The sequence below is a fragment of the Pristiophorus japonicus genome, chromosome 1 (assembly GCF_044704955.1).
Source record: "Pristiophorus japonicus isolate sPriJap1 chromosome 1, sPriJap1.hap1, whole genome shotgun sequence".
Classification (NCBI taxonomy): Eukaryota; Metazoa; Chordata; class Chondrichthyes; family Pristiophoridae; genus Pristiophorus; species Pristiophorus japonicus.
The window spans coordinates 355,804,891-355,824,625 of record NC_091977.1 but is presented as its reverse complement, the minus strand read 5'-3'; the positions used below and the strand labels follow the sequence as shown (position 1 = coordinate 355,824,625).

The 19,735-nt window shown below is 46.4% G+C and overlaps 1 protein-coding gene across 1 annotated transcript in view; it reads left to right on the top strand.

The window, feature by feature from the left end:
• LOC139265209 (proton-coupled zinc antiporter SLC30A8-like) overlaps nt 1–19,735 on the top strand; it is a 78,191-nt gene that overhangs the window by 15,655 nt on the left and 42,801 nt on the right. The window contains exons 3-4 of the mRNA XM_070882164.1: nt 12,944–13,090; nt 15,446–15,599. Coding sequence (XP_070738265.1) covers nt 12,944–13,090; nt 15,446–15,599 — 301 coding nt within the window. The remainder of the gene's footprint in view (nt 1–12,943; nt 13,091–15,445; nt 15,600–19,735) is intronic.

Genomic DNA, 19,735 nt, shown 5'->3' with positions numbered 1-19,735 from the left:
CAGATGGGACTGCCCGACCACCTCAGGAGAGAGGGGAGGAGGAGGATGAGGACGTCAAGGAGGACGAGCAGCCTGGTGATGAATCCATGCCACCACCACACACCACAGGAGAAGCCCCATGGTAGTTACACTGTTACGTTTAGAATAACTCCACAAGACTGTATATCTTAAGCTCAAACTACTGTGACCTTGGTCTCTTTATTGTAACTCTAGAGTGAGGAGGCAGCATAGTAGACTGCCTTTTATACCTGCTTGCCCAGGGTGTTCAAGCAACCGTTGGGTCTCCCACAGGTGCGCCCCCTGATGGCAAGTCTTACACATTGGTAATGCTTACATACATAACATCATTCCCCCCAAAAGTCTTGTCTTATGTATAAATTATTTACAAGTTGAGGCGATCCGGGGCTCTGCGTTCCCGGGTTGATCGCCTGATTTGAAGTCCTGGCACAGGTGAGTCGGTTGGATCATTGCTGCACTGCGGTGTAGCTGGTCTGATCGGACTGTCGGACATGGTGAGTTCATCCTCGTGGTTGACCGCGAGGTCGCTTGTTGGTTAGGTGTGTGTGGGTAGATTAATGATGGTAATGTCCTCTTCAAACTGATCTTGGTTGTCAGTGAACCGCAGTTTGGTCTGGTCCAAGTGCTTTCTGCACATTTGTCCATTCAAAAATTTGACGACAAACACTCTATTCCTCTCCTTGGCTAACACAGTGCCGGCAACCCATTTGGGACCATGACTATAATTAAGAACAAACACAGGGTCATTAACTTCAATATTGCGTGATACAGCCGCGCGATCGTGGTACATATTATGCCGGTGACGCCGGGTTTCTACATGATCATTGAGATCCGGGTGGACTAAGGAGAGCCTGGTTTTGAGAGCTCTCTTCATTAGCAATACTGTAGGGGAACCCCAGTAAGCGAGTGGGGTCGCGTGCGGTAGCTGAGCAGAATTTGAGATAGCCGGGTCTGCAGGGAACCATTCGTCACATGTTTCAAGCTCTGCTTGATGGTTTGGACTGCCCGTTCCGCTTGACCATTGGATGCAGGCTTAAACGGCGCAGACCTGACATGCTTGATGCCATTGCGGGTCATGAACTCGTTGAATTCCGAGCTGGTGAAGTATGGCCCATTGTCATTAACAAGGACGTCGGGCAAACCATGGGTGGCGAACATGGCCTGGAGATTTTCAATGGTGACAGTGGACGTACATGACGACATTATTGTACATTCAATCCATTTAGAGTAAGCGTCCACTACTACAAGGAACATTTTTCCCAGAAAGGTGCCAGCAAAATCTACGTGGACCCTTGATCACGGTTTGGAGGGCCATGACCACAGACTCAGTGGGGCCTCCCTCGGTGCTTGCTCAACTGTGAGCAAGTGTTGCATTTGTGTTTGCATGACTCCAATTCCGAGTAAATGCCGGGTCACCAAACGTGCGACCTGGAGATAGCCTTCATCATGACTATGCCTAGGTGGATACTGTGAAGGTTGCGTATAAACGTTTCCCTGCCTTTTTTTGGCAAAATTATACGATTCCCCCACAGGAGGCAGTCCAAATGGATGGACATTTCGTCCTTGCGTCGGTGGAACGGCTTAATTTTGTCTTGCATTTCCCCTGAGACTGCCGACCAGCTTCCACTGAGGACACAGCTTTTTACTATTGATAGCATTGGGTCCTGGCTAGTCCAGGCCCTGATCTGGCGAGCCGTGACAGGTGACCCCTCGCTCTCAAAAGCATCCATTACAAGGAACAAGTCTGCAGGCTGCGCATTTCCAACCCGGTGGTGGGCAATGGTAGCCGACTGAGGACATCCGCACAGTTCTCAGCGCCTGGTCTGTGGCGGATTACATAATCATACGCAGATAATGTTAGTGCCCATCTTTGGATGCGGGATGAAGCATTGGTGTTAATACCTTTGCTTTCTGATAACAACAAAATGAGCGACTTGTGATCGGTTTCGAGCTCGAACCGGAGCCCAAATAGGTATTGGTGCAATATCACCCTGAGCAGGTTGCTGAGTATATTGCGATTGGAAGATATCATCTTCTGCAAAGATGACAAAAGCATGGTATAAGCTAATTGCCCAGGTACTAGTACGGAACACACAGACATCCACAATTAGCTATTTCCAATGCTTTTCATCAATGTCCCATTGATGTTGTATGTTAATACCGTTAGGATGCAAGTGATGCATGATGAACACATCTAAGTACAGAAAAACAATGTAATAATCGTTGATAGGAAATAATGTGTGACACCAAGCTTACCATGCTTACCAAGCTTAAGAGCATTACAATGTGGCAGATTTACATTTTAAGTAATGAGTCAATGCATGCTTAAAGTTATTACTTACTCTTGCAGACGCAACGAGGTCGTTCCAGCACTTGTGACACTGGATTGGCTTCTGAAAATCATGGGCGGCCGATGACACCACCTCCACAATCTCCGCCCATATGCGCTGTTAGACTGCGGGGGGTGATTTCCCATGCCCACCCCGGGTCAATTGGGTCCAGCACGTCTCCAACTCGTGGACCAAGGCAGCTTGCAATTCATTAGAGAAGTGTTTGGCCCTCTTCCTCCCTCCTACCTCAGCTACCTTTTCCATTCAATCAACTTCACGCTCCATTTTTAAGTACAATCAGTACAATCAAGGGTCAAATTCAAGGCTTGAAACTCAAAAAATAAACAATTACAGCGATTAATGGGATATTCCTTCGAAATTCAAATGCATAGGCTGTCTCCTCCCTCCCTCTCTCTCTCTCCCTCTTCTGTGCAAGTGAGCCCTCACCCCTGAATCGCGGGAAAAGGGTAAGTTAAGAAAAAAAATTAAATCGCACATGCGCAAAAGGGCCGTTATCAGGGATGCCATCCTTACACGAGGAAAAAGACCGCTACTGCCCACTCTCTACTGCTACTGCCACCACCGGGGAAAAAAAGCCGAAACTAGCGGCTTTGGATCTCGGCGGTATTCCGGTGGTTCTAAAAAGTTGAACAGCGATTACTGCCGGAATACCGCTTAGATATGGGCGGTGGCGGTAAAAATGAAAATTCTAGCCCTCAGTCTCTTTGAAAAAAATTGTAGGCATCAATAATTAACACCTCCCCCGCTGCTCCCCCGCTACCCGCTATGCCTTGACCCAAAGTGGGTCTACGCCTACCGACATACGCTGGCTGCGCCTGTCCCAACTGCAGCCCTGATACATTTTTATTCATTGCAATCATGCCTGTTTTATATCATTCAGCTACTATGCAACCCAATTAGCTAACTGGTCATGAATTCCCTAAGCATTAACCTTCCCCATAAGTCTCGTATGTAGAAGCCTATTGAACATGCTGATAGATTTAGATGAGGAAAGGCAGGAGAGGCTCGAGTGGAGCATAAACGCCAGCATGGACTGGTTGGGCCGAATGACCTGTTTCTTTGTCGTATATCCTATGTAATCTTCTGAAAAATTCAAGAAGACTTTTCTTACCAACCAACTTAGTTACCTGCTCAAAGAATGTCAGTAAGTTTGTGGCACACATGACCTGTTCCTTAAAGGCCACAGGTTGTCTGCATGGTGTGCTGGAGGTACCAGGGGTCTGAATTTTGACAGGCCTTCAGGTGCACTCCCACTGTGAATCCAACAGTGGAAGCCCCAAGAATTGGGCATATCCAGCAGTTCCCACGGGGCCTTGTTTGGGCAGAGCCTCCAGTGAAAGGAGGTATACCACCCACTGCAGGAGTGCAAGTGGGGCCCATCTGGGGTTCCAGGCCTGGGCCGTAATCTGATCCCCTCGGAAGGTTTTCTGACCGGTGTTTTTCCTTGGTCTTCTTGTGCTGCGATCCCTAAAATTCTTTACAAAATTCCTCCCTTGCAGAGGAGGCATCAGCCAAATGAATTTAATGGGGGGAAACTCTCCCAGGTGCTGAAAAGTCCAGCAGGAATAATAGCTGAGGTTCCCCGCAGGTTGATCACAACAATTATGCAGGGACATTCGGCCTTCAGTTGTGTAAAGGAGGATTCACTCTTCTTCGAACATGTTAGAGGCTTCACTGTGGGCACTTTCATTTTACATTATTTAATATTCAAAAATAACAGCTGGCTTATCACTATGATAACCTTCAAATAACCGTAGTGTGAGAATTTTAACAGATTTAGCTGGAACAGTAGTTTAACAGTTTACATACTGCTATCTCTGAAGTTTAGTAATAAGGAATCATTAATATAAATGTGAACATTTAATGTATGTCCTCCTAATGTAGTGAGGGTCAAAAATTAATGAGCCACAATCCTGGCAGTTATTGCGGGATTGCACTTGCCAGTGCATCCCTGTGCTGACCATTGGGAGGGTACAGGTGCATCTCGAACATCCACCTTACATACGAACATATGAATACATATGTTTGAAGATAGGTGACCAGACCGATTGTGGTAATTACAGAGAAGTCACCCTGCTGTCTGCCACAGGGAAAATTATCGCAAGAATCCTCCTCAATCGTCTCCTTCCAGTGGCTGAAGAGCTCCTCCCAGAGTCGCAGTACGGATTTCGCCCACTTAGAGGCACATCGCACGACAAATCCCCAAAAAATGTAAGGAGCAGCACCAACCTCTCTGTATGGCTTTCCTTTACCTCACAAAGGCCTTCGACTCTGTCAACTGAGAGGGATTATTGAGTGTCCTCCTCAAATTCGGCTGTTCTCAAAAATTTGTCACCATCAGCCGCTTGCTTCACAATGACATGCAAGCCGTGATCCTTACCAACGGATCTACCACAGACCCAATACAAATGCAGACCAGGGTCAAGCAAGGCTGTGTCATCGCACCAACGCTCTTCTCAGTCTTCCCCGCAGCAATGCTTCACCTATCCTCCAACAAGCTCCCCGCTGGAGTGAAGTTAATCTACAGGACGAACGAGAAATTGTTCAAACTCCATTGCCTCCAGTCGAGTGCCAAGGTTGTCCCAACCTCGCACGGAATTACAGTATGCAGTCGACGTTTGCGTTTGCCCACACTTTGAGTCCGAACTCCAGCAGCAGGGAACGGGGTGCCTAAACTCGAAGACCCCATTTACTGCCCTCCTTTTAGTATACGGGGGTAAAAAATGTTTGGGAGAAGAAATTGCCCAGTTTTCAGAAGTCCAGGTCACTTTCTTGCTTGCTCCATTCTGAAGGTACCAGTCTCCAGTCCTATGCCAGCTTCCATATGGGCCAGAGAAGTGGGAATACATAGTGTAAGTAGAGACTCCTATTACAAGGCAACCATGGGAAATCTCAAATGGGAGCAGGACTTGGCATATCCAGGTCATGGTTGTTTTACAAGACATTCTGCCGGACTCCTGCAAGAATTATAGCGGGACTCGAGCGCAATGGTCATGGAAATTCAGTCCTACTATGAAATAATCTAACCGTGTGAGGTTTTCATGTTTCTATAATGTTACGTTTAAACCAATCTGGTTCCAGATTATTTGGTCTGGGAAATCAGCGGGGACACAACGCCGCCACTGACTATGTTGAATTTCATAAGTTCGGTGGGGCTGCAGGGGCAGGCCTTCATCGCTCCCGCACGACGCCCCCGCCCCGCGCCACCCCGCCCTGTCCTCCCTCCCCCGGCTGAAGACCCAGGAATGCCAGCAGTAGGGGTGGGTATCAGGTGTCCATCCCTTAAGACCCAACACTTTTTAGTCTCCTCATCAGGCTCCATGCTCAGCTTTACACCCCTGTTGGGTCCTAATTCTGCAAGAATCAAGCAAATGCACCTGGTGAGACTACATGTGCCTGTGCCGATCATACACTTGATCCTGACTGAGGGCCATGGTATGAGAACTCCCAATTTAGGGAGTTTCCTGGAATCTGGCTCTTTCCCCTCCCCTTATGTCAGTGGCATTGTAGGAGCAAGTGGAGGTTCCACCTCCATAAGGCCATTCCAGAAACTCTCACTTAAGGGTGGGTGCTGGCATTGACAACTGAAGTTGGGGCCGTTCTGGTGGACCCACTTCAGCAGGACCATCATAGAATGGCCAAATGTTGTATTCTTTGTACTTTGCTTCATTTAATTCAGGGCGTTTTTTTATTTTACATGTCAATGGAAAAGTATTCTGTTACATTGCTTTACAGAAAAAAACATTTTAATGCAAAAAGCAAAGTTTTATTTCTCCTTACTTCAGACTGTTGAATCCTTTATAATAGGGAACAAGGAAATGGCGGACCAATTGAACAAATACTTTGGTTCTGTTTTCACAAAGGAAGACACAAATAACCTTCCGGAAATAGTAGGGGACCGAGGGTCTAGTGAGAAGGAGGAACTGAAGGATTGTATTAGGGAAATTGATGGGATTGAAGGCCGCTAAATCCCCGGGGCCTGATAGTCTGTATCCCAGAGTACTTAAGGAAGTGGCCATAGAAATAGTGGATGCATTGGTGATCATTTTCCAACAGTCTATTGAGTCTGGATCAGTTCCTATGGACTGGAGGGTAGCTAATGTAACATCACTGTTTAAAAAAGGAGGAAGAGAGAAAACGGGTAATTATAGACCGGTTAGCCTGACATCAGTAGTGGGGAAAATGTTGGAATCAATTATTAAAGATGAAATAGCAGCGCATTTGGAAAGCAGTGACAGGATCGGTCCAAGTCAGCATGCATTTATGAAAGGGAAATCATGCTTGACAAATCTTCTGGAATGTTTTGAGGATCCAACTAGTAGAGTGGACAAGGGAGAACCAGTGGATGTGGTGTATTTGGACTTTCAAAAGGCTTTTGACAAGGTCCCACACAAGAGATTGGTGTGCAAAATTAAAGCACATGGTATTGGGGGTAATGTATTGACGTGGATAGAGAATTGTTTAGCAGACAGGAAGCAGAGAGTCGGGATAAACGGGTCCTTTTCAGAATGGCAGGCAATGACTAATGGAGTACCGCAGGGCTCAGTGCTGGGACCCCAGCTCTTTACAATATACATTAATGATTTAGATGAAGGAATTAAGTGTAATATCTCCAAGTTTGCAGATGACACTAAACTGGGCGGCGGTGTGAGCTGTGAGGAGGACGCTAAATGGCTGCAGGGTGACTTGGACAGGTTAGATGAGTGGGCAAATGCATGGCAGATACAGTATAATGTGGATAAATGTGAGGTTATCCAATTTGGTGGCAAAAACACAAAGGCAGAATATTTTCTGAATGGTGGCAGATTAGGAAAGAGGGAGGTGCAACGAGACCTGGGTGTCATGGTTCATCAGTCATTGAAAGTTGGCATGCAGGTACAGCAGGCGGTGAAGAAGGCAAATGGCATGTTGGCCTTCATAGCTAGGGGATTTGAGTATAGGAGCAGAGAGGTCTTACTGCAGTTGTACAGGGCCTTGGTGAGGCCTCACCTGGAATATTGTGTTCAGTTTTGGTCTTCTAATCTGAGGAAGGACGTTCTTGCTATTGAGGGAGTGCAGCGAAGGTTCACCAGACTGAGTCCCGGGATGGCGGGACTGACATATGAGGAGAGACGGGGTCAACTGGGCCTCTATTCACTGGAGTTTCGAAGGATGGGAGGGGATCTCATAGAAACGTATAAGATTCTGACGGGATTGGACAGGTTAGATGCGGGAAAAATGTTCCCGATGATGGGGAAATCCAGAACCAGGGGACACAGTCTTAGGATAAGGGGTAGGCCATTTAGGACTGAGATGAGGAGAAACTTCTTCACTCAGAGAGTTGTTAACCTATGGAATTCCCTACCGCAGAGAGTTGTTGATGCCAGTTCATTGGATATTTTCAAGAGGAAGTTAGATATGGCCCTAAAGGGATCAAGGGGTATGGAGAGAAAGCAGGAAAGGGGTACTGAGGGAATGATCAGCCATGATCTTATTGAATGGTGGTGCAGGCTCGAAGGGCCGAATGGCCTACTCCTGCACTTATTGTCTATGTTTCTATGTTTTCCAAAATGTTGCTAAAGGGGTATAGGAAGCAAATTTAGACTTGTGTATATACATACCTTACAACTGCGGAGCCTTCTACTCCACTGGTGCATTCATTTTTAGCAGGACCCATGTGTTAGTATAAAAATTGGAAAAATCAGTGACATTTGGGTTTTTCATATTCAGTTGATCTACCAGTCCATCATTTTCCAAAATGCCTGAATATTCACTCTCTCCTTCACAGAAACATTCTCTCACCCTTTACTGAGGCAATTTCCCCCTCTCTTTTAGAATTAGGCAAATTACCCAACACATATAACACTGTAAGTGAAGTCAATAAAAAGGAAACACAAAATTGGCCTCAATTACTAGTGACTGAAAAATCTTGATGGGAAACAAAACTTGAACATACTTTGAAATTGTAATATTTAAAATGAATGGGCAAACAAACACCATGGTCTTCTACAGTTTGATGCTGTGTTAAACTGACAGTTTAGAAGGAACATTGACCATCAATATCCTGCTTAAGAATCAGCCAACTAAACAGAAGCAGGAATATGTTTCACATTTCTTTAAAAAATGTTCAAACAATCCCAAGTGCTCAATGAGAAAAGGTGCTATCCAGTCTGGTACTGAGCCATAAAGGCTGGAAATATCTCAGATTCAGGAGGTGAATTTTCACATTTACAAATTTTTCATTGCTTCCGCAACCCTTCCATCAAAATTATGGCGGGTGAGTGGAAGACCTTTTGTGGAAATTTTCTCCTCCGAACTTTAGTCAGTGTTGTGTTGGATGATGTTTTGGCTGGTGAATTTAGAAGCACTATAATTAGTCTCAATGGGCCAGAAATTCTGAAGGGATTCTCCCAATCTCCCTCCGTAGCCTAGGTAAGCTACCAAAGTGCTGCCTCAATCTACACCATTGTATTCCAGCAGAGGGGTGGTCTGAAGGGATAAAACCAGGACATAATATCTTTAAACATTGAGTAGTGTTGACATAATCAGGAAAGAATAGTTTGGAGGAGTTACTGAATTCAGCAGTGTGAGAGAACAGAATTAGCATATATGCAGCTAAAAGTGAAGCACTGAATCAATAATGATAACTATTGATAATATTTCAGCTCTCTCACCTGTCACAATCAGTACATTCTTCAAGGCAGGAGTTCAACAACAACAACAATGACAACTTGCATTTATATGGTGCTTTTAACATAGTAAAACGGCCAAAGGCGTTTCACCGGAGCGTTATCGAACAAAATTTGACACCGACATATAAGGACATATTGGGCCGAAATTTCTGGCCTTGCCGAGTCCGTATGAAGTGCGCATGGACCCGGCGAGGCCTCGCAAAAGCCGGTTTTCGGGGTGCGATGCGCATGTGCCGAAAATCAACTTTTCCGATCTGTCAAGATTTTTGTAGACAGATCCTCCACATCCCCAGGAGCAGGACATCCGTGCGGGAGAGATTGGGCTATTTGCCCAATTCACGCCTAGCGAATGTCCTTCAAACTTTTTCGCCTGGTAAAAGCAGGCGCGTAGCTTACTTTTACCAGCGTAAGAATTTTAATACATATAAAAACTAAAATTAAACACTCATTTTTATATAAAAACCATGTCCATTAAGGTAAGTTTATTTTTAACCCTATTAAAACACATTAAAAAAAATTACTCAAATTCTATTTTTTTTTCTAAAACATTTAATTACATTTAATTTCAATCAATTTTAAATATGTGAGGTGTTTTATTTATTTACGATGCTGTGTTTCGGTGTTTTAGGGGATTATTCTCATTGAAAGTAATGGGAACTTGTACAAATGGAGTTCCCATTTTCATCAATGAGAATACTGCATAGTGATTGGTGGTCCAGGCCCATGTGACTCCAGCATGTACGTCTGAAAGACATCTTCCCATGTGCTGCATATCAAATCTAGGCCTCCGACCGGAATCCTATGTTCCTCTGAGATCACCAGGTACTTTCGTAGATTTTGTTTGGGTCGGAGGCATTTGCATGAAGGAAGCCTCCGACCGCAATTTTCCCCCCATTAGGACAGCTGACCAAAAACTTGGTCAAAGAGGCAGGTTTTAAGGACCATCTTAAAGAAGGCGAGGCAGAGAGGTTTAGGGAGGGAATTCCTGAGCTAAAAGCCTAGGCAGCTGAAAGCATGGCTATCAATGGTGAGGCATTTAAAATCGGAGATACGCAAAAAGCCAGAATTGTAGGAGCGTAGAGATCGTGGAGGGTTGTAGGGCTGGGGGAGGTTACAGAGATAGGGAGGTGCAAGGTCATGGAGGGATTTGAAGATAAGGATGAGAATTTAAAAATTGATGAATGCCGGACCAGGAGCCAATGTAAGCCAATGAGCACAGGGGTGATGGGTGAACGTACTTGGAGGGATTTGGAAACAAGGATGAGGCGTTGCTCAACTGGGAGCCGTTGTGGGACAGCAAGCACAGGGGTGATGGGTGAATGGGACTTAGTGCCAGTTAGGATATAGGCAGCAGAGTTTTGGATTAGCTCAAGTTTATGGAGGGTAGAAGATGGGAGGCTGGCAAGGAGAGCGTTAGACTCGTCAAGTTTAGAGGTAACAAAGGCATGGATGAGGGTTTCAGCAGCAGATGAGCTGAGGCAGGGTTGGAGACAGGTGATGCTACAGAGGTGGAGGTAGGCAGTTTTGGTGATGGATCAGATATGTGGTCGGAAGCTCATATTGGTTAAATAGCATGCCAAGGTTGTGAATGCTCTGGTTCAGCCTCAGGCAGTGGCCAGGGAGAGGGATAGAGATGGTAGCTAGGGAATGCTATTTGTGCCGAGGACCGAAGACAATGGCTTCAGTCTTCCCATTATTTCGTTGGAATACTGGATGTCAGACAAGCAGTATGACGAATCTAGACAGTGGAGGGATCAAGAGAGGTAGAGCTGGGTGTCGTCAGCATACATGTGGAACCTGACCTCGTGTTTTCAGATGATGTTGCCGAGGGACAGCATGGCCTTACCCCTCCACATCTCTGTAACCTAATCTAGCCCTACAACCCTCCATGATCTCAGTGCTCTTCCAACTCTGAACACTTGCGTATCCCCAATTTTAAACTCTCCACCATTGGCAGCCAAGCGTTCACCTCATCGCCTCTCTAACTCTCTATCCTCATTGAAGACGCTCCTTAAAACCTAGCACTTTGATCAAACCTTTGGTTATTATTCTAATATCCTTATGTGGCTCGGTGTCATATTTTGTTTGATAACGCTGCTGTGAAGTGCCTTGGGATGTTTTACTACATTAAGGGAAGGGTGGGTGGGACTGGTTTGCCGCACGCTCTTTCCGCTGCCTGCGCATTATTTCTGCATGCTCTCAGCGACGAGACTCGAGATGCTCAGCGCCCTCCCGGATGCACTTCCTCCATTTAGGGAGGTCTTTGGTCAGGGTCTCCCAGGTGTCAGTGGGGATGTTGTACTTTATCAGGGAGGCTTTTGAGGGTGTCCTTGTAATGTTTCCGCTGCCCACCTTTGGCTCGTTTGCCGTGAAGGAGTTCCAAGTAGAGCGCTTGCTTTGGGAGTCTCGTATCTGGCATGCAAATGATGTGGCCTGTCCAGTGGAGCTGATCAAGTGTGGTCAGTGCTTCAATGCTGTGGATGTTGGCCTGGTCGAGGACGCTGATGTTGGTGCGTCTGTCCTCCCAGGGGATTTGTAGGATCTTGCGGAGACATCGATGGTGGTATTTCTCCAGCGACTTGAGGTGTCTACTGTACATGGTCCATGTTTCTGAGCCATACAGGAGGGCGGTTATTACTACAGCCCTGTAGACCATGAGCTTGGTGGCAGTTTTGAGGGCCTGGCTTTTAAACTCTTTTCCTCAGGCGGTCAAAGGCTGCACTGACGCACTGGAGGCGGTGTTGGATCTTGTCATCAATGCCTGCTCTTGTTAGGAGGCTCCCGAGATATGGGAAGTGATCCACGTTGTCCAGGGCTGCGCCATGAATCTTGATGACTGGGGGACAGTGCTGTGCAGTAAGGACAGGCTGGTGGAGGACCTACGTCTTGCTGATGTTTAGCGTAAGGCCCATGCTTTCGTACACCTCAGTAAATACGTCCACTATGTTCTGGAGTTCAGCCTCTGAATGTGCGCAGACGCAGGCATCGTCCGTGTATTGACTGAGGTTGGGGTTGTCTTGGACCTGGCTTGGAGACGGCGAAGGTTGAACAGGTTCCCACTGGTTCTGCAGTTTAGTTCCACTCCAGCGGGGAGGTTGTTGACTGTGAGCATGGCAGCGAGGAAGATTGAGAAGATTGAGATGGGGCAATAACGCAGCCCTGTTTGACTCCGGTCCGGATGTGGATTGGGTCTGTAATGGATCCGTTGGTAAGGATCATGGCCTGCATGTCGTTGTGGAGCAGGCGGAGGATGGTGACTAATTTTTGGGGGCAGCCGAAACGGAGGAGGACTCTCCAAAGACCCTCGTGGTTGACAATGTCAAAGGCCTTTGTAAGGTCAAAGAAGGCCATGTATAAGGGCTGGTGCTGTTCCCTGTAATTTTCCTGCGCTGCAAAGATCATGTCCATTGTACCCTGTAGGGGACAAAATCCACACTGTGACTCCGGGAGGAGCTCCTCAGCCACAGGGAGAAGACGGTTGAGGAGGACTCTAGTGATGGTTGATAACAGGGAGATTCCTCTGTAGTTGCTGCAGTCGGACTTGTCCCCTTTTTTAAAGATGGTCACGATCACTGCATCTCTGAGATCTCCCGGCATGCTCTCCTCCTTTCAGATGAGAGAGATGAGGTCATGTATCCGCACCAGTAGTGCCTCTCTGCCATACTTCAGTGCATCAGCATGGATTCCATCCGCTCCCGAAGCCTTGTTGTTCTTAAACTGCCTTATGGCTTTTTCTACCTGTACTATGAATGTAATGTATGACAATGTATTAGCAAAGAACAATTGCAATTACAAATTAATTGAATTCAGTTGGGTAATTAGTAGATTATGATGATCTTTATCAGGCTCTTATAGAATCATTCCATCGTTTGCCATGCCTTACCTTTCTATTCTTTCTCTCAGGTGGCTATCTAGCAGGGAGCTTGGCTGTTATGACCGATGCAGCACATCTTCTAGCAGATGTCACAGGTTTTCTGATTAGCTTGTGCTCATTATGGTTATCTTCAAGACTGGCCACAAAGAAATTAAATTTTGGATGGTACAGAGCAGGTAGGAGTTTCAGAAAAATATTTGAAATTTTCTGTTTGCTTAAAGAAGCATTAGGAATATGGAAAAATCTTTTCTGAAAAAGTGTAAACTAAAAATTCAGTGATGTTTTGGCTTGGAGCATTTCGTGTCTTGAAAACCCAGTGTAAAAATATGGTCCATATGGCCTCCTTCTGGGCTGTAAAACTCTATGGGGCTGAAATTGGTGGCCATACCGCCCGGGGACATACTGCCTGAGGACATACCGCCCAGGGACCTGGGGATACTTGTGCATGAAACACAAAAGGATAGTATACAGGTACATCAAGTGATCAGGAAGGCCAATGAAATCTTAGCCTTTATTGCAAAGGGGATGGGGTATAAAAGCAGGGAAGTCTTGCTACAATTATATAGGGTATTGGTGAGGCCACACCTGAAATACTGCGTGCATATTTACGAAAGGATATACTTGCTTTGGAGGCAGTTCAGAGAACGTTCCCTAGGTTGATTCCGGAGATGAGGGGGTTGACTTATGAGAAAAGGTTGAGTAGGTTGGGCCTCTACTCATTGGAATTCAGTAGAATGAGAGGTGAGCTTATCGAAACGTATGATTATGAGGGGGGCTTGACAAGGTGGATGCAGAGAGGATGTTTCCACTGATGGGGGAGACTAGAACTAGAGGACATGGTTTTAGAATTAGGAGCCGCCCATTTAAAACTGAGATGAGGAGAAATTTCTTCTCTGAGGATTGTAAATCTATGGAATTCGCTGTCTCAGAGAGCTGTGGAAGCTGGGACATTGAATAAATTTAAGACAGAAATAGACAGTTTCATAAACGATACGGGGATAAGGGATTATGGGGAGCGGGCAGGGAAGTGGAGCTGAGTCCATAATCAGATCAGCCATGATCTTATTGAATGATGGAGCAGGCTCCAGGGGCCATATGGCCTACTCCTGCTCCTATTTCTTATGTTCTTATGACATACTGCCCAAAATCTCAAAATTAATCAAAAAATACCTACATACCGCCCGGCGGGAAATTCATCAGTGACATACCTCTGGGCGGTGTGCATACCATATGCCCACATGGAGCATCCTACAGACCACCCAAAAGTGCCAACATTGATAGCATCCCACCGACATACCACCAGAGCTGCACACCGTTGTAAAAAAAGGTGGTTTTATGCCGATGGTATGTCAGTGGTATGTAAACTACAATCTTCCTCCCTCCAGCGATATTTTCCTACCCCCAGCGATCTATTTTTCTTTTCCCGCCCTCTCCTTCCGCCCCCCCCAGCGATCTATTTCTCTCCCCCCACCCCCCACCCCCACCGCCCGAGATCTAATCCTCCGCCCGAGATCTAATCCTCCGCCCAGAGATCTAATCCTCCGTCCAGAGATCTAATCCTCCGCCCAGAGATCTAATCCTCCGCCCAGAGAGATCTAACTCCCCGCAGAGAGATCCAACTCGTCCCCCATCCGAGATATCCAATCTCTCCCCCGCGAGATCTAATCCCCCCCCAGAGATCTAGTCATCTCCCTCCCCCCTATTCCGCACCACACCCCCCGAAAAACATGAAAATAAATAAATAAATAACAATATAAGTCTTATAAATAAATCAAAAACACTGCACTACACAATTAAAAATCTAAACTTCACTGGAGACACTTACCTGCGATCCGACGTTGGAAGTCTCTGGCCTCCAGACTGCTCATCTCGATGGCGGGGGAGGGGGTGGGGGCAGGGGGGACGGAGGTCGATGGAAGAGCGCGCGGGCGCAGAACTCGGGACCCAAAGAGTCCCGAGTCCCAGACAACTTACCCTGCACTGCTGGAGCAGACCATCCATCGCAGTCCACTGACGCACCGCTCAGGACCGCCTGGACCAATGTTGCCAGCACTGTACCCCAGCAGTACCAGGTGGTGAAGATTGACTGACCACCACGAGGCCGCCGATGATTGGGCGGTCCACCAATTTTGGCCCCTATGGGTGTACCGGATGGTATTGGGTTAGCTGCCCGTTATACAGCCTGCCTGATTTTCTTTTACTTTTGCTTCATGAAACAAGATGATTTATATGCGTCCTGGTTTATGCAAATAACTGCATTACTGATCTCTGGCCATTGTCTTTTGTTTGTCATTTGATATAAAGATCTGCACTCACTCAATTTTCATTCTTTAAATTTTAGTTATTCCTTTTTTTTTAGGTTTGTGCTGTTCATCATTTGTTGAATGAAAGAACAGTGTAGATGGACTCCTCTCCCCTGTGAACAAGCACTTTGGCTCTGCTTTTTACACAAATACATTTTCTGTTGTTTATATATTAAGAAACCTCACTAATTGCTAAATAAATTCTTGCCCAATTTTATTTTTTACAAGAAATCCTTGGTGCACTCTTCTCGGTGATCACAATTTGGCTTGTAACAGGAGTGCTGGTCTACCTCGCCTGTGTAAGGTTCATTCATGCTGATTACGAAATTGACGGAATGGTCATGCTTATAACATCTACCTGTGCAGTGGTAGCAAATGTAATGTAAGTTAACGTTCTATAACTCTTTTGGCGCTCCCTTACATATACCACCGCTTTTAATAAAACAGTCTTTACGTTCATTTTTATTTTAAAAGTATGTTCATTAAAGATGTCATTTTACCTTTCCATCCCCTCACCCCCAATGTGGTAGCCAATCTCAATTAAAGCAGCAGTGGGGACAGCACAGTTAGCTTTAGTGTCCTTGAATTAGAAAAGAGAACATTAGCTACGATTCCAGCTCTTGAAGTTTGTTCAGTGTCCCCTGTTGGAAGTGTGCACATGTGTGAATTATTTCTTTGGCCACTATTTATAGCGACATCATCAATGTGTTTGTGAAGATTCCTCTGTTCAGAATTTCTAGTGAAATGGTAAACACATTTAGAATATCATATAGTAACCAGAGAATTTTGTAATCTTAAGTGAGGACAAGATCAGTCTGGCTGTGGTGACTTCCATGATTGTATAAAGTCCACCAGAATTCACTGACCAGAGACACCTGAAGAATAGTCACTTGAATGCTGTTATGACACTGTACCCAACACGTGGCATCATCTTCAGGAGAGAAGGGAATAAGAGGAGAAAACTGCAAAAATCTGCTCAAGTAATGGAAAGAGGATAATGTTATGAAGATACAGTAGGGATAATTTTCTAACTCTGTGCTTACAGCATGGAGTGTTGTTCACTGGGAGTGATTGTCAGAAATTTGGGCGCATGAATTTCCAACCATTAATTTAGATGGACAGAAGATCATGTGCTATTCGGCCCACATTCCAAATATGAAGTCCCGGGCAAGGCTCCCCTCTGGAAGCGCGAAGTCAGAAAATTGCCTCATGTTTTCCAAAGCAATCATGAGCATGAACCTTTGCCTACCCAGCAGATAATCACCAGCTCAAATTCTATGCCTGCCTGCCACTTTCTCTTGCTTGTTTCCATTGGGTGGATTTCATTAGTTCTTGACCAGACTACTACCATAAACAGTAAGTGGGAGCAAAGTAATCATCTAGGATGAAATAATATTAACATTAAGTCTTAGCTAACACTAATATCACATAACAGCCAAGATGGAATGGCATCTGAGATAACTGTGGCCACAAAAATACTGATCTCCCAACTCCCAGGGCACTTTGGGTTTTTATAAAACACTGTGGGGAATGAGCCATGAGCGGGAAGGGCGGACGGCCTATAATGGCCCTCCTTTCCCTGGCTCACTTTCCACTGTTTATTGCCTAGCAGCTTGATCTTTTGCTTCTCATCCGGTGAGAGAAATTTAATATCAAACTGCAGAAACAGTAATGAGGAGGTCTACTTCACCATTGCAAAGAGAAATGTCCAGTAAAATATATTTTTTTTTTACAAGGAAGGACACTTGTCCATGATGAGAAAGGTCCCAGCGTATCTAGGAAGGTTCAGTCACGTGCATTATTCAAATCTGGAAAAGATCTTTGACTGGTAGTGTCAGGAAATCCCAACCAGATGTTCTGGTAAAATTGATGTATACCTGCTCGAGATAAAGGCAAAGTTCAACATGTAGGGCACAAAATTCTAATTAGGTCACTCTGTTGGAGGAAGTGTGGCGGAGCAAGCTCGAAGACCCGCTGCAAATTGCAAGTACAGGGTAATTTGCATGGATAGGGTGGGTGGTCCGTGCCTGTGAGATGCCTCAGCACCACCCACTCTGGCAGGAGCCTGATGAATCAGCGTAGCACCAGGTTGGGGAAGGACTGAAATCTAGAAGGCCAAAAATGACAATATTGCTCTTATGAAAGTTGCTGGGCCACTAAAGTTGTTAGTTGATCCCCTCTCCCTCTTTGGCTGTTGGAGTTTTGGGGCTGTTCCTGGGGTCTCAGCAGGACTAGCTCTCAGTTGGCAAGAGTTTTGCTGAGGCCTGCCAAAGACATGTTGGGCCGAATTTCTGGGGTAACCTGGAAACTTCTTTAGCTGTGTTCTCGTGACATGGCGGGGCGGGGGACTGCAGGGTCAAATTCGTTCTCTCCCTGTTATGTATGTGAACCTAACCTATGTGTAAGACTCACCTGTGGGAGACCTATGGGTCACCTGTGTACCCTGGAGTAAGCAGGTATAAAAGGCAGTCCACCATGCCACTGCCTCACTTTTGAGTTATATTAAAGAGACCAAGGTCACAATGATTTGAGCTTATAACACAGTCTCGTGGAGTTATTCTGAACTTAACAACTGGCGACGAGTTACAGATCATGAACTTTCACGCGGAAATGGCTACCATTGGTATTCTTGAGAGATTTGTTGAGGGTGATGATTGGGAAGCCATCGTTGAGCGCCTCGACCAGTACTTCATGGCAAACGAGTTGGACACGGCTGAGACGGAGACCAAGTGCAGGGCGATTCTCCTCACCGTATGTGGGTCGTCGGTATATGGCCTCCTCAAAAATTTGCTGGCACCGGACAAACCAACGGACAAGACTTATACAGAGCTGTGTGCGCTGGCCTGGGAACACCTCCAGCCAAAGGAGAACATCTTAGTGGCCAGGTATCACTTTTACACGCACCAGCGCTCCGAGGGCCAGAATGTGGCGAGTTTTGTCGCCGACCTAAGACGCCTTGCGGGGCAGTGCGATTTTGTAGGACCTTTGGGGGAAATGTTGCGGGACTTTTTCGTGCTCAGAATTGGCCATGAGGTCATCCTCCGCAAACTGCTGTCTGCCGAATCCTTAGATCTGAATAAGGCCATCACGATAGCCCAGGCCTTCATATCCACGAGTGACAACACGAAACAGATACCTTCACAGAATCGAAGCTCACCAGCAAGTACTGTGCATAAAATAATGCCTTCAGCAGGCAGAACTGTACATGGTAGGCTCCAAACGACTGCAGAGGTCAGGCCTAGGGTGACTCAGAGGCCACTGTGGAGTGCTAATGCGAATCCATTAACACCATGTTGGCGCTGCAGGAGCAGTCATAGAGCCCATCAATGTCGATTCAAGCACTATGTGCAAGGGCTGTGGAACAATGGGGCACCTCCAGCGAATGTGCAAATGACCTCTGACTCACCACATGGCAGAGTCAGCAGAGGACGACCGATCCAGCGCGGATCACACTGAACGAGCAGGAGAGGCAACTCAACTGGGGGATGAGGAGAAAGTGTATGGGGTACACACCTTCACCACCAAAAGCCCTCCGATAATGTTAAAAGTTAAACTTAACGGCATTCCAGTCTCCATGGAATTAGACACAGGGGCGAGTCAATCGATTACGAGCCAGAAGGCTTTTGAGAAACTGTGGGGTAACAAGACACAGAGGCCAAAACTGAGCCCGATTCACACTACACTGCGCACTTACACCAAAGAACTCATACCTGTTATCGGTAGTGCGGCAGTGCAAGTATTGTACGATGGAATGGTGCATGATTTACCACTATGGATTGTACCAGGCGATGGCCTAACACTGTTCGGCAGGAGCTGGCTAGGCAAGATCCGGTGGAACTGGGACGACATCAAAGCACTGTCTTCGATGGATGATGCCTCGTGCGCCCAAGTGCTAAACAAACTCCCGGTGATATTTAAGCCAGGCATCGGCAACTTCACAGGCGCCAAAGTGCAGGTCCATCACAGCCCATTCATCACAAGGCCCGAGCAGTCCCATATATGATGCGAGAGAAAGTCGAAATCGAGCTGGACAGACTTCAACGAGAGGGAATCATATCGCCAGTCGAGTTCAACGAGTGGGCCAGTCCAATCGTGCCGGTGCTAAAGAGCGATGGGATGGTCAGAATCTGCGGGGACTACAAGGTGATAAGGTGATGATCATCTGAGTCTCGTTACAGGACCAATACCCACTACCCAAAGTGGAGGACTTATTCGCAACGCTAGCAGGGGGAAAGTCGTTCACCAAGCTAGACCTAACCTCTGCTTACATGATACAGGAGCTGGCTGATCCATCAAAGAAGTTGACATGCATCAACACGCACAAAGGACTGTTCGTGTACCACAGATGCCCCTTTGGGATTCACTCGGCTACAGCCATCTTCCAGAGGAACATGGAGAGTCGGCTGAAATCGGTTCCATGTACCATGGTGTTCCAAGACGACATCTTGATCACTGGTCGCAACACCACCGAACACTTGCACAACCTGGAAGAGGTTCTAAAGCGACTGGACAGAGTGG